The following is a 14,949-nucleotide window of genomic DNA, read 5'->3' as shown; positions in this document are numbered from 1 at the left end:
CCTCTTATTTCTGATGGTTTGGAAATAATGTCTTAGACACTAAACCAATCACACACACAGTTTTTCTCACATATCTCAGAACAAGCCAAAAAAAAAAAAAAAAAAAAAGCTTGTACAGAACAAGTAATAAAAGTCAGAGTTCCTTTGAAATGCCACCTTTCAATGGTTATTGTTTTAGACAATAACGATTTTTAGACCTAGAGATCAAAAGATTTAATAAGAGTATATATTACTGTGATGACAATAATGAAAGCCCACACAACTTGTGTTTCAGCGTTTTTATTTATGATACTAAGCACTCATTTAGCAAACACTTTATTTATCTAGCTGTGCATGAAAAAATGAAAATTCTCTCAACAAGAGTGATAGAATATTGCCATCATCTAACAAAACAGTTTTAAAAAACTTCAATACATACACCTTTCCATAAGTAAACCATCAAATTGTTGTGCCTCTTGCAGATCCATCTAGACAAAGTGCTCATATAAATATCTTAAAGTACACGCTAATTCAAAATGCTATTTTCACTGCATGTAGTAAGGCTCTTTGTGCCAATCTCCATGAAGTAACTAAATAACTGAAAATAAAATGGTCACCATTTTATCCAAACCTGATGGGGTCTCAGATCACACACATAGACACACAAACTGTTATTCTGCAGAAACAGGCACAATGCTGTGCAGCAGATGAGGGACCATAACAAAGCCTTCATATGTGATCCTGAAAAAAGTGAGGCAGTTTTAAGGCAGGCAGTTATGTCCAAATAAACCCCAGCTACAACAAAATGTATCTTAAAATATAATTAAAGAAAGTGCTTATATTAAGCATTTTATACATCATACAGACATCACAAAATATCAAGAAAAATTTTCAATATAAAACCAAGAATAATCACAGCATTCTTCTTTGTGAAAATGTCAACAATTCACTTTACAAAAGGGTGATTCATAAAAATGTAATCCAACAATATTTGTTTTCTACTTGATTACTAAATACCGCAAAAAGCCTTTATCAAAATTTGCTTTGTTAATAAAGTTGTTAGTAAAGCTGAGAATATCTCAAAACCTTGAAAAATATTTTCATACACAAGCTCCTCCTTTCTCCCTCAGCTTTTTCTGAAACAGTTGCTGAGCTTCTCAACAATATTGCTAAGATTCTGAAACTTTTTTTTGACAAATATTGTTGATAAGGATAAATGTAACAACATTTTTTTATTTTGAAAATATTAATAACTATGCTGATGGAATTTTATTTCTGGTCTTCTCTGCACAAAAAACTTTATAACCACAAAAACTGCCTGATTTTTACTTCTGGTCACTTGGAACAAAACATTACTTCATAACCACAATGCATAAGTCACTGCCACAGAATCAGCAGCTTTTTTGAAGAAAAACATCAACAACTTTAAAAATCAAGATCTCCTCAAACATCATCGTTGTCCTCATCATCAGACAAGCGGCGACGTTTGCTGAGCGCCATTCCACCAATAAGTCCTGAAGCTGTGGTGAAGAGGTTGATGGGTGAAGTGCCATCGGTGATGAGTGTGGATTTGAGTCCCAATGCCTGTAGCATCTTCACCTGCACAGACACAAAAATGCCTTGGCTTTGACATGTTTATTTTGTCAACTATTGCTGACAAGCAACCTCACCTTTGTCTGTTGACACAGTATACACAGTATGGTCAGTATTATACAATGTGTTGATGACTACAGGACACCTAGAACATGACTGAGAGTCAAAATATCTGCTTAATTTTCAATGCTGAAGGATATTTTTTACCTTCAAAACTCTAATCTTATATAGCCATCCTAAGCAGAAAGTATATATGTCTGTAAATATGTCTTATAAACATTCATTAACATCGAGGACAACTCAACCCCTTTAACGAAAACCCCAAAGAACAGTGTTTTGTAAAGGATAATATGTAGAAAATAAGACACCAACGAATGACAGTACATACCTGCGTCTCAGTTCCAGCACTGGCCATAGTAGCAAGAGTTGATGCTCCAATGGCCTCAACCATACTTCTGAACTTAGTAGATTCAATGGCGGCAAGTTCCTTGGATTTGTTTAGTTCTAGATCATTTTGCTCAGAAACATATTTGAGCTCTGCTTCACGAGCACTTGTCAGACGTTCCAGCTCGGATTCCTGAGAACGAAATTTTTAAAAATCATGAAACGTGAAACTCAAACATTATTTGCTAATAACAATTAAGCCTTCTCAGTTATGAGGCAAACACCCTTTTTCATTATCACCCAAATTAGAGGTTCTAGATGAGAAGTAAAAAAAATTTAAAAAGGGCAAGCTTGATCACATCTCTGTTCAAATACTCAAATAAATGCATATAAACACTCGAACTTCTATAAGTTGAAGCTTCAAGGGACCAAAAAGAAAATCGAGTTATGGAAGGTTCGAGTTAAGTTCGTCAAAAAAAGAACATTTGCGGATGTTTAATTTTAATCAAATGTTCATTTCTTGTTAATCTTTTAAAGACACTTTGGCACTCTGTGGAGACAGTCACTTTTATTGCATGTGTTTCCTACATAGAAAGGAGAATATGGGAGAGCAGGGTCAATGGGGGAGGAGTACACAATTTTACACTTTCTGAAGTATTTTCAACTGGTTTCAACATGCTGACTGGCTTAAAGTTATTTAAGTTGTGGAAGTTTTTGGCTAGATGGACTCGAGCTATGGAAGTTGAATATGCATTGCTTTAATGGGAAGCCAACCAACTGATGTTTCAAATTCGAGTTAGGGAGAATTTCGATTTACAGAAGTTTGATGGTAAAAGTTCAACAAGATCAAATGTCAAATGCTCACAGCTTCAATCTTCATGGCCTGGGCCTTTAGCTTTGCTTGCTCCACTGCAGCCTCTCCCTCAATGCGGGCTGATTCTGCACGACTCTGGGCCTCTGCCTTTGCCTGACCTGTGCTTTCAACAGCTGCACTCTGAGCTTGAAGCTCCAGTAGATGGCGACGGGACTTTTCTGCCTCAGCCTCATCAACAATCTTTTGTCGCTCCAGTCTTCCTTTTGCTTCTTGCTCAAGTCTCTCAGCCTCATGCCTAATGTAGAGGTTACAATGGATTAAAAAGATGCAGACAACATATCTTCACAAATACCAAAACTGGAAGATGTTTGCCATTTCACATCTTTTCTTTCAATATCATGAGTTAAAGAAACAAGATGAGAATGTTTAGAGTGTTAAAATGTTTAGCTTCAAAATAATAAATGACAAACTATGCATATCCTAATAATTGCCCAACACACTGATGCTAACCTGTAGCACACACGTGCACAAGCCCCTCTTCCCACACACACACAATAGGTCCCCGGTTTATTCTAAGAGCTTTTTATACACACCGAGCAGCAGCTTCTTGAGAGTTTGTTGTGATCTCAATAGCCAGCTGCACAGATTTTTGTAGAGCATCGCGTGTACGCTGGTCCACAGGCTCCACAGACTGGATGTCTATGCTAGTTATGACGAGGTTGTTCTGGGGAAAGGTGAACTTCTCCCTCACTTTGCTGTTAGCATCAAAACCAAAGACAGAGGAACGAATGATCTTGGCTGAGTTCTGAAACAAATTCCACAAATGTATCAGAAATAAAGTACGGAAGTAAACTTGGCAGACGTGAAACACTGAAGTGCAGTGATTTTTAAGAAGCAATCCCAAAAGGTAAACATCTGATAAGGAATGTACCAGCCATGTTGCTTTTTATGGTTATCCTTTTCTTCTCTCTGTCTGTGTGTATATACATTTTGTGGAGATCTTGCAACCAGTTTTTAATTTTCTCCACTGAGCAATTACCTTGTGAAAGTCATCAAACTGCACTTGGGCCACAGCACCACGAATGCGAGAGGCAATTGCTTTGCATGCATCGCCTGTGAAATCTGGGACAGAGAAGAGCTTTGCTGCATCCTCGGGTGTTTTACTACCTGTTTCAAAATGCCTGCAAAACAATAGATTATGAAGACATTACCATCAGTTCAAACCACAAACAAAGCAATAATTTTTTATTTCATGCAAATGCAAATCACGAAGATTTTTAGCAATTCTTCTTAAATTCTTGATAAATATACTGTAGGCTCTTTTGACAGTCTGATTAAAAGACTGATAAAATGCATTTCAAAAGCCTTAACAATCTGTATCATAAAAAACCAGGGCTGAATGCATTAACCATGGTCCATTCAAGTGTAAAGTCCTCCTTAAGCATGGACAAATCAATTTGAAGTGCTGTCTTGTCGAAATACTAAGTTTACAGACAGATCAGTAAAGTGCGTATATCAGACTAAGTGCATTAGACTGTCAACCTTGTTTAAAAATGGCCAGGGCATCTAGTCACTCAGAGATCTCTTCAACTTCGAGTCTGTAGAGTTTGCTGTCCTGACCAAAAAGGTAACAGAAGTTAAGCAGCAGGAGCATAATACTGACATTTAAAAAATTGCTCACCAGTTGTATGATAACTGCAGTGACAGGCGGGCATGGTCTGCAGTTTCTACAGTGATTATATCAGTGCAGAAATCTGGTCCCAGTAGCAGGCAGAGAGATTTGATCTGATTGGGTTTCTTGGGTTTGCCTCCTGAGAGACTAAGCTGTGTAAACTGCTCATCAGGGCCTAGCATCACCAGTTCAGGCCCAAAGACCACTCTGAAAACAAGAATAACAATCATGGTGATTGAATCTTTGAGAATAAATTTCCGTAATGAACAGATATTCTGTCATGTTTAGAATCTACCTATATTATAAATCACTTTAGATTTAAAGAATTTATCTGGAACTAGGTTATAGAATTATTCTGTTAGTTAAAAAACAAATGTGATAAAGCTAAACTCTGTTAAAACATGGATAACATATGTCTCACATTTTATCCTCATATTAACGTAATTTTTGTTGTTGGCATGTAGAATTCAAGTTATCTCCCTTACAACAATGACTCGTCAAAAACTGGCTGATGAAGGAAATTTATTTTTAAATAATATTTAATTCATTACAAACTAGTCAAATAGAGATATTAATATCATAATAATATTCTGATGACAGCTTAGTTAAAAAAAAAATAAAACTTCACTCTATCCAAATTACATAAAATTATTTTTCAAAATTGTCTACATTAAATTACTAATTTCAAAGGTATCTTTTCCTTGAATTATATTTACCTTGCTTTCTTTTCCTTGTAGTCATAGATCTGCACAGCAGCATTATGAGGAACACGAAAGGATACTACGTGAGTCCTGTCACGAGGTTTGGTAGAGCGAGTGGCATCACCACCACGGTCAGCGCGGTCTGCCAAAGGATCTTTTCCACCTGCCAAAAGCTGTTCAACAACTGGGGGGAGTTGTTTTTCCCACAGCTCCTCATCTTGGTTCAGCATATATGTTGCACCTGTGATGGCTCTCACCTGTAAAATTGGATCCACAATTCAGCAATAATCATTACATTTTCATAAACCATTCTTTACCAGAAAATGGAGACAATTTTCAGACTGTAGTAGACATGACATATGACTACAACCTTCTGCAGTTATTACAGCATTTATAAATAAAGGTCAAGATATTATTATTTTCAAACTTTCCCTTCTTCAGCAGATCATGTTATGTCACTTGTACAGGTTCCCCTCAGGGCTGCTGCAAGCTTGTCTTCACTACTGTTCATACTATAATCTAACGGTTGTACAAGCACTATGGATAGGAGCTTTCTTATAAAATTTTTTGATTACTCTGCCTTGCTGTCACTTTTGTATGATAACAAACATGTTGTATGCTGGTGTGACAAACACTTTCTTATTCGAAATGCATCAAAGACTAAGCAAATGATCTTTGACTTTCTAATGAACAAGCCTGAGGCAGTCATCAGTACTATCCCATGATGATGCCATCATGGTAGTCGGCATAAAATACTAGTGACTATCTTTGATAATAAGCTTAAATGGGACATTATCACTGATATGATCCTCCGTAAAAGCCAACAACGCCTGTACCTCCTATGGAAACTCAAACTTTCTCTGTCAGCTCTGTCATCCTCACTCAGTTCTATCAGTCCTTCAATGAAAGTCTCATCTCCTCTCTTTTATCTCTTTGTTCCACAGCCTCTCCCTAAAGAAAATGGATATTCTTGTCTCCCTTGTTAAAATCTATTCCAAGATCACAGGAATCAGGCAGAGGGACTTTACTCATCAGCCAATCCTTAGGAAGACATCCGGCATCCTATTTCTGACCATGCGTTGGCATGTGAGTTTTCACATTTGCAGTATGGCTGCAGGTATGCGATGCCTATATGCAGAACCAATTGTCACCAAAATTCCTTCATTCCACATGCCATTTACTTGATTACATTTAACTCTACTGATGATCTTGTACTGGGCTGAAAGGATCTAAAGTCACCAACTGTATCTGCTGTTGCTGGGAATGTGTGTGTATGAGAGACAGAGAGAGGTTACTTCAACATGTATATATCTATATATTAGTAGTATAAACACTATCTGGAATTGCCCTTGTGGATTAATTAAGTTGTATTGTAATGCCTCCTTTCTCCCTACTTCACTCTTTCATATTTGCTAATATTCCATGTCTTAAGTGTACAGATAATGGCAAAGGATAGCTCAATGCAAACCTTGCCAGTCTTGACATCCCGAACATAAATTCCTTCATTCTCATCCAGAGGGATAGTCTGTCGCTTCATCAAAACATCCACTTCAACAGGGGGAACATATTCAACTGGTCCCCTGATCATCCACCGATCACCTGGTTTGCGCTCAACCGACTGAGGATGCAAAATAAATAAAAAAATCATTGCCTCCATTTACTATCACAGATAGAAATAATCTCAAAAACAGTTAATGGGAAGAAGAAACCAATTCATATAAAGCTGACCAGCTGAGCATTTAGTCTTTTGTCTTACTTAAGAAAACTGAATTGTTACACTTTTTTCCTTTTCAACTGAATCCCTTACTGAGAGGGAGACAGCCAGTAAAGAAAGAAATTTAATGACTTTAACTTCAAAACATAAGGTTTATGACACTGTTTTTTCTTTTGCATGTGTGAGTCTAAGTATTTACCCCATCCTTAAAGGCTTCATTAGCTCGAAGAATGAGACCCTCGTCTTCACCAAGAATGTATACATTCTGAATTCCTTTCTCAAGCTGCTCACCAGGAAGGAGGAAGAATGATCGCTCTCCCTGTAAGTAAAAAAAAAAGCAAACAAACAAAAAAAACATGGATGCAAACGTCTTGACAAGCACAGTGATTGCTTCATAGGAACACTGTATAATATAAACTGTGCGGAGTCCTAAAGCATTGCAATGTACAAAACCAAATGAATAAATATGGGAAGAAACTATTTGCTCCTTTAAGGACTATTTTACTATGAATTGTTTCCCTTGAGCAATTAGATATTTTGTTACATTTGAAAGATCAAGCCAAATAAAGACAACTATTGGCTACTAACTTTGAAATGGATTTGTACTACAAAATCGAAGAGGCAATATAATGATAAGTAATATTTGAATTCTAATAAGTTAATTATTTGGCAATTTTTTGCCTTATAACCTAATTTCATGGCAATTTATATATAATTATATAGTTGACATCTTTAATTTTTTTTAACACAAGACTACACAGAAATATGTTTTTTGCAAATTACATTAATTAAATATGTAAGAAATATTGTATAATGTGGTGTCAATTATAGCTGTCTTTACTGCAGGTTTATAGGAGGATATATTTGAACACAATTGTACTTCTGTGCAACTATTAGTGTTCTAGGGTTCAAATATCTTTGATTTCCTTATACATAATAAATGTTGAGATTTAATGAGAACTAAAATATAATTTTGCTCCCTTTTCTGATTTCTTATTACTGTAACCCTGAACCATTAAAAAGAATAAGAGTTTGAAAGGAACTGTAAAGGTAAAGGTAGGTTTATTGTACCAGTCAAGAATTCCAAAAAAAAAAAAAAAAGGAAAAGTGGGGGAAAAAAAAATGGGTAAAGCCTCACCTTGATCAATTTCTTCTGTCCAAGCTGAGGACGGCCTAAGTCATCACAAGGATCCAGAATAACACAATACTGTCGGTTGTTCAGGGTAGTTATGTTTACCACTCCAACAACCTATTTACCAGGAAACAGTCATTATAACAAACTAAAAAAAACAACAACAACAACAACAAAAACTCAGCCATTAGAACATTTAATTTAATTCAAAAATCAACCGAGGAAAAATAAGTATCTTTTCCTTGTTTCCTCAAATATCTGTACCTTACATTACAGCCCTAATGAAGATGTCAAATTATCCATAATGATTTGATTTTTTTTTTAAACTCATCAATATCAAAATAAAAATAGATCTACAGTGGAAGAGCATCTTCCAATGTTTCAGTGCAACTTATGAATATTTTTCATTTCGTTTATAGCCATGATCCCCCCCGGAGGATCATTACCTTGTCGAGGTCGGGGGGCTTGTGTGTGTCGATGACCCTGAGAGCTATACCGGGCAGGGTCACCCAAGCCGGGCAGGTCAAAGGATAGATACCAGACGAAACATGATCCCTGGCCCTCCAGGTTGGGGGTTGGGCACAGGGCTAACATTAACCCTGTCCCGTAAAAAACACTCTTGTTACGGAAACAGCGACGAAGAAAACCACCACCAATGTGTGCGATGGGCTTCCAGAGGTATCACAAGGAGACAGAAATGAAGACCCTAAATCACAGCTGGGGTACTGTGGGGAAGCTAGCCCAGGACAAAAGTGGAGGACCTTTGTCGCTGCCCTACGTGCCGACCGGCATAATGGGCAGTAAGTAAGTAATAGCCACGATAAATGTATAAATCACAGAAGCATGTACCTCCTCATACACATTGGGAATATGTGTCTCTGTGTCTTTCAGTGTAATTAGCCACTCTTCACCATTCTTGCGAGTCACACCAAAGTCATCTTTGAATGTTCTCAAAGCTCTCATGTGAAGTGCTTTCTGAAAATATTATTGTGACTTAAGATTGATGTTGGTGTTAATAAACACTCTTCTTGCCACAATAAGTCAAAGGATACTTAACAACACAGAAGTATTTATCACAGAAGCTCACTGGTATCAGCAAACTAAAAATAATCTGGCTTTCCAAGCAACAAATATTTTATGAAGCTACTACAACAATCTGCCATCATATTGAAAAAAGTGACTACCCAAAAAATTAGAACAAAAAAACAAAAACCAATGCAAATTCAAAGCTAATACTAAGGTTTTAAACCTATTTTAAGAAGATTCTCAAATCATGAACAGATGGGATTAATTAAGACATAAATATACTATCTGGAAACCTTGTTGCAGGCTGATCTTGATTGGTGAAATGAAAATCATTTTATTATTATTTCATTTTATTACTTTAAAAAGCTAGACTATGTCAAAAGTCAGCTGAAATATTTAAAGAAATATTACCTTGTCAGTCAAGACATAGGCATTTACAATGTCGACCACCTCCTCATAAGCCCCTGGTAGGTAGGCACCAGTTTTCTTCATCAGCCACTCTTCCCCAGTCACCCTATCAGTACCTTCCCGATCATTGCATTCCTTACGAGCACGCAAGCGAATGGCCTGATTGGGGCGAACAACAGTTGCTCGGATTGTTTCATCCACAACAACTTCTTTCCGAGGTATGTAGGTTCCTGAAAAAAATAAGCAAAGACACAGATAACATCTAGTACATGTACACATTAAACACTTTACTTAAAAATTATTAAAAATTATTAAAAAATAACATAAATAACAAAAATCAAATGTTTGTTCATAAAAAATAATCTGCACTCACCTGGGCCTTCAAAAAGCCACTCATCTCCAGCTGTTCGTTTTTCTCCTGACTCATCCTCATAATCCAAAACAGCTCTTAGTCGTAAGGCAGAATTGGCTGGAACTATTTTAAGAGGTGTAACAGGCTGGAATTTCAAAACCAAACAGGAAAAATGAAAGATGAAAGATGGTTATCTTTTTAATAATTTTGAAATTTTGTGGTCTGATTTACTTTTACCTTTGACACAAGTTGTACCTACTATTCCAGCGAAGCTTAAAGAACTTTCTGGATTTTTCCATATTATGGCACATTTTTACCTTGTACTTTTTAGCACTTGCGAACTGTTTCTTTCATTTTCTTTCTTTTTTTCTGTTTTTTTTTTTTTTTTTTTGGATAGCTGAAAATGCGGATATGAAAGCATGACCATACTCATAATGGTCTGTGAGATGGGTAACAAGGCTAACCTGCTTGAGAACCTCCCCAGGGTAGAGAGGAAAGGGATCTTGTGCCAAGCGGATTTCAAGATCTGCATGTTGCAGCTTAACCTGCCCAGACTTGTCAACAACAACTTTTCCATCTTTGTCTCGTAAAACAGGGTTCTCAACCACACAGTAATGCCGTGGTGGCACTACTGTCATCTTCTCTGGTCCAAAGACAACCCTTGAAAATGAAAATTAACAATTCAATAATTTAGGCAATTAAAAAAGCGATTAAAGCAGACAACATTTTTTTCTTTAAACAGTTTGGTTAATCATAAAAAATTGACATGCACTATACTGAGGAAGAACAGAAATAAAAAAATTCCAAATCTAGTAATAATTAAACCAGTCAAGCTTTACAAAAATGCTGGTTCACACAGAGAGGTATCCAAACGGTGCTAAAATAGTAAAAAAATATATTTGTCATTTGGCATCAAGCCCTTTTTTTAAAATTATAAACAGAATTTTACACCTGTAAATTTATATAATGGGGTTCAGATTTCATTGTTGATGTTACTTCTATACGTTCCAAATACCCAAAACCAAAATCAGTAATAGTGGCTAACCTTTCATTGTCTTGGCGGATGTAGGTCTGTGGCCCAATCTCAATCTTTGTAACATTGGTATTTTGATCAAGAACATGAATGAAGTAGTACGGTGCAATCCTGAAGATGTTATCCTGACCCTGGGCCTGACCTCCACGTTGCGCCATGGTTACTAGTCTAATGGGTTGCTCAAAATGGAATCTTTACTTTCTGCAAACATAACAAACATTAGATATAAATTTTATGCTTATTGCTTTAAAATAGTGTCTTAATAACAGATGCTTGCAAGCACATTGTCAAAATATACATGACCAGCTCTATACAACCAGTGAGAGTGAGCATTTAGTCAATCTTTGTTCCCATCACCCACCATCAAGAACATATATCAAGCTTTTTCTGAGTATAGCTGAATTAAGATTCAAACCGCGCGGTTCTTCAGCTGAAACTGCTTTTAAATCTCGTATATAGCATTAGTATATAGCTTTTAATGATGCAGTATGAACTGTTCAAGTCAACTTTGGCATGATACTTGTGAATCTTTTAAATGAAAATCATACATATTAATTTGTCATAGATTGTTGAACTGTATTATGTCGAATTACATTTTGGGAAGTGACACTTCCTTATCCTCTCTGAATCAATAGATGATGATTTCTTATAAGGATTTGTGTCAGTTGAAATTGTGTCACCATTAGTAATATGTTCATTGTGATGTCAATATATAAAATACACCCGTATCCAGTTTAAAGGCAGCAATTAATTATTCTCATGTCCACTGAATCAGACTCAGCTTGCATAAACACCAGACTAGATTTGTACTTTGCATGCACACTTCTTTAATGTGTATCAGAATATGGAGCTATAAATAATGAAATCTTTCCCACATTACATTATTTACAAGTAGTAAACTGATGAAGATTGGGAAATTCTAAATATGCAAATTCTTTTATTAAAATTCTTTTTTTTAAGTTGAATAAATAGCAATCAATCTTTCGTTTTAGGATATGACTTTGCATCTTATAAAGCACCTAAAATATCCAGGTTAGTCCTGATAATGATACAAGTCTTTATTCGAGTAACTAAAAATTATAATTATGATCGAAACAGCTTACATAAGAATCTGTATTTCAAGAAAACATACAATACATTTGAACGAATAATTATAAAATTTATAACGTAAGCGACAGTATGTGGAAAATTAATAACTCACCGATTCTAGTACATGTTATAGTCGTTTTCTGGACTTCCTAGATCTGTACGTTTAAATTACTCCGGGTATATAAGACCTCGACGTGTGAATCTTGCCTCATATACCACCTTGGAATCTTTTTAAACCCAACTATTGCACTTTTAAGGCATCTAACCAGGTCATGTGAGTGGTTAACCACAGCATATCTCGTTCGCAAGTACCGAAACAGCTTTTTCTATTGATCTTGCGCAAGGCAGAGCCGTACGTGTGAGTCAATGGCAGTGTTAATAGAACCCTACGCCGGTACATTTCTGAAGGTTGTGCAATGTTTGCCTTTATGTTATAACCTAAAACTAAGCTAATAATTATATCTTAAGTTAACCATTTCAAATAAAAATAAAGTCAACATGAATCCACACAGACGTGGCCAACATTTATTTCGTGAAAACATGTGGGAACGTGTCACGCAGTCGTGTTGATTGATGCGATCTAAACAAGTGCTCTCTAAACTTTCGTCATGTAACCAGTCTGTCTACGAGTTTAGCAAATTAGATTGTGCATTATAACCTAGATAATAATAATTTATATGTATATAATGTGGAGATCAATAATCCAGTATAACTGATTGATCGACGACGATCAAAGAAATATTTGAGACAACGATCGACGACGACAGACGAAGAGGAGAAGAAGGAAGAGGAAATAATGGCAGTGAGAAGATCTTCTACAAAGAAAAATGTAAGTGTCAATAGTATGTAACCACGAACTATAATATCCGTCCTCGGTGTAACTAAATGTAGCTAGATGACTATAAAGACATCGTCTGTTCAGTGGACCTAGAAACTGCCCCCCCCGACCCCCGTCCCCGTTCAACCTACCGGAAGTGACGTATTAAGCACTTGAGCAAGGGCTTCCAAGTAAATTTGATTTGGCAAGACTACGCACTGTGTAAATATTTCAAAACAAATTAAGTAAATTTCATCCGTGTCAGCATGGATGTGTATACAATTTCGTGGTGTCAGCAAAACTGTTTACGTTACTAACAGCAACGAACCGGATCGACACGCCCACACGACCTCGCTCCAGTTTCAGATATCGTACACTACACTTCCCACAAGGGTAAAGCTCATAGTCATGACATGCATGTATTCAGACATGAAGGGTTATATAGATCGTAGTTTATAAGTCAAAGTTTATTATGCACAGTACTCTGGTACAGAACAAACAATACCTGAGTTTATGTATACAGTGGCGTAGGAAGATGTTCGGCGTTGGGGGGGCAAACTCCCTGCTGACAGTGAACGGCGTTCGCACTCGCACATTTCGTAAAAAAGGATGGATGGGGGGGGGGGGGTACTGCACGCACGCACGATCTGATCGTCAGAGGTGTTAGAGCCTCCACTTGCCTCAGGGCCCGCTTTTGTGACGGTGATGACCGTCTCCTCTCTACGTTCCCCTACCTTTCTTCAGTTCTTTGCTCTTTGTGAGGAATTACGTCTCAAATATTGGGGGGGGGGGGGCAAAAGGATATTCCTGCCCCCCCTGTTTTTTCCTTGGAGGGGCGGCTGCCCCTGCTGCCCCCCTGGTTCCTACGCCACTGGTATATAATGCATAATCCTACCTCATACTGCTCGATATTAAAAAAAAAAAAAAAAACTACTGAAAAAAGAAACTTACTTTTTGGGTTTACATTTCACTTGGTAAGATAATCTTACGTTTTGACCTTTATAGTCTCAGTAATACAAACAATAAGTTTAAATTCAAATGTATAAACATGTGCAATGAGTAAGATATGTAAGATGATTCGGTGATCTTTAAAAGATTGAACTTTTAAAAAATGCACCCTTATAATTATCAACGCAAAAGTCAATTAATGTTACGATCCTCTAATAAAACCATCACACTGAACAATATAAACAATAAAAAAATCTTGATCAAGGGGACAAAAAAATCAATGTACCGTATGTGCACATCTTATCCCCCCACCCCAAACCAATATAAATTCTTATCGGCAGGAATTTATACAGTATATGCATCTATATATATAAAACCAATAGATAGAGCGACCGGCGAAAGAATACAGACGAGCACACACACGAATAGAGTAACTAAATAAATCACATATTTATTGTATCGTATTTTTTCAGTTGTTTCAGTGCACTTGCACCTATGGATCTTCTTCCGGCTTTCTAATAAACTTGGCTATAATTATCGGGGCTTTACTGTACATGCGCATTCTTTAAAGTTTTTAATTTTCGGCAGCTTAAGTGAAAATGACACCTAAATAATTGAAATGTCCAACTGTTTATACATTTATGTTACAAAACGACAACAAAATCAACAAGAACACGACACTACTTACTGATCGAGGAGGTGCGGTCGGCAAGTATTGCACCACGAATGTGTGCTTGTAGAGCAGGTGATTTCGCAACACGCAGTGTCTGGCCAGGAAAACTCTTCGCCCAATCGCTAACATCTATAGCCCGTCTTATCACGTTCGGAATGAAACAAATTCATGATTTTTTTCCGACATATCGTTTTTTAACTCCCCTAGATAGGAAGAATTAATAAATATATATTCGTATGTCGAATCTTTTAATTTATTTCTATGGTTTTCACAATCACGAATTTTTCAATCGTAAAGTCATTTGGATATTTTCGAAATGTTTCGGATGTTTCATATATCTTCCTTCTCGATCCTTCGGATATAATTATTTGCACTGTTTTAAATTAGTTTATATATGTATAGCGACATGCATATATATATTACGTGGCATGTGGAGATCGAGTGAGCATTTTAATTCGTTCTGCATGTTCTCAACACAGCATGTATACTCAAAACTGGTTCGTGAAATGGCCTTTCATTCTGCATTGAAATAGTTCAAGTTTAATACTGCTCATAACCTTTGTTTTCTGATGAGGGAAATAACACGAAACACGAAACGGGGTAGCAGACGACAA

General features: G+C 36.6%; 1 protein-coding gene across 2 annotated transcripts; it reads right to left on the bottom strand.

Moving 5' to 3' along the window:
* Positions 1 to 263: 263 nt before the first annotated feature.
* LOC112563031 (major vault protein-like) lies at positions 264 to 14,492 on the bottom strand. 2 transcript variants are annotated; one of them, XM_025236718.1, is made up of 16 exons: positions 14,351 to 14,492; positions 10,821 to 11,009; positions 10,240 to 10,435; positions 9,797 to 9,920; positions 9,427 to 9,653; positions 8,839 to 8,964; positions 7,996 to 8,106; positions 7,057 to 7,176; positions 6,612 to 6,761; positions 5,159 to 5,400; positions 4,452 to 4,649; positions 3,810 to 3,951; positions 3,364 to 3,575; positions 2,822 to 3,065; positions 1,961 to 2,149; positions 264 to 1,578 (listed from the first exon to the last, which is right to left on the bottom strand). In XM_025236718.1, exons 2-16 carry the CDS (start codon positions 10,964 to 10,966, stop codon positions 1,423 to 1,425), a joined length of 2,583 nt encoding a protein of 860 aa, XP_025092503.1. In that variant the 5' UTR covers positions 10,967 to 11,009; positions 14,351 to 14,492; the 3' UTR covers positions 264 to 1,422. The 2 variants fall into 2 exon arrangements, with proteins under 2 accessions (XP_025092503.1, XP_025092504.1); XM_025236719.1 differs by lacking the exon at positions 14,351 to 14,492 and adding an exon at positions 12,010 to 12,819.
* Between the last annotated feature and the right edge of the window lie 457 nt (positions 14,493 to 14,949).

The sequence above is a fragment of the Pomacea canaliculata genome, linkage group LG4 (assembly GCF_003073045.1).
Source record: "Pomacea canaliculata isolate SZHN2017 linkage group LG4, ASM307304v1, whole genome shotgun sequence".
NCBI classification, from domain to species: Eukaryota; Metazoa; Mollusca; class Gastropoda; order Architaenioglossa; family Ampullariidae; genus Pomacea; species Pomacea canaliculata.
Note: the sequence above shows the minus strand (reverse complement) of the source record. Positions and strands in the feature narration are given on the sequence as shown.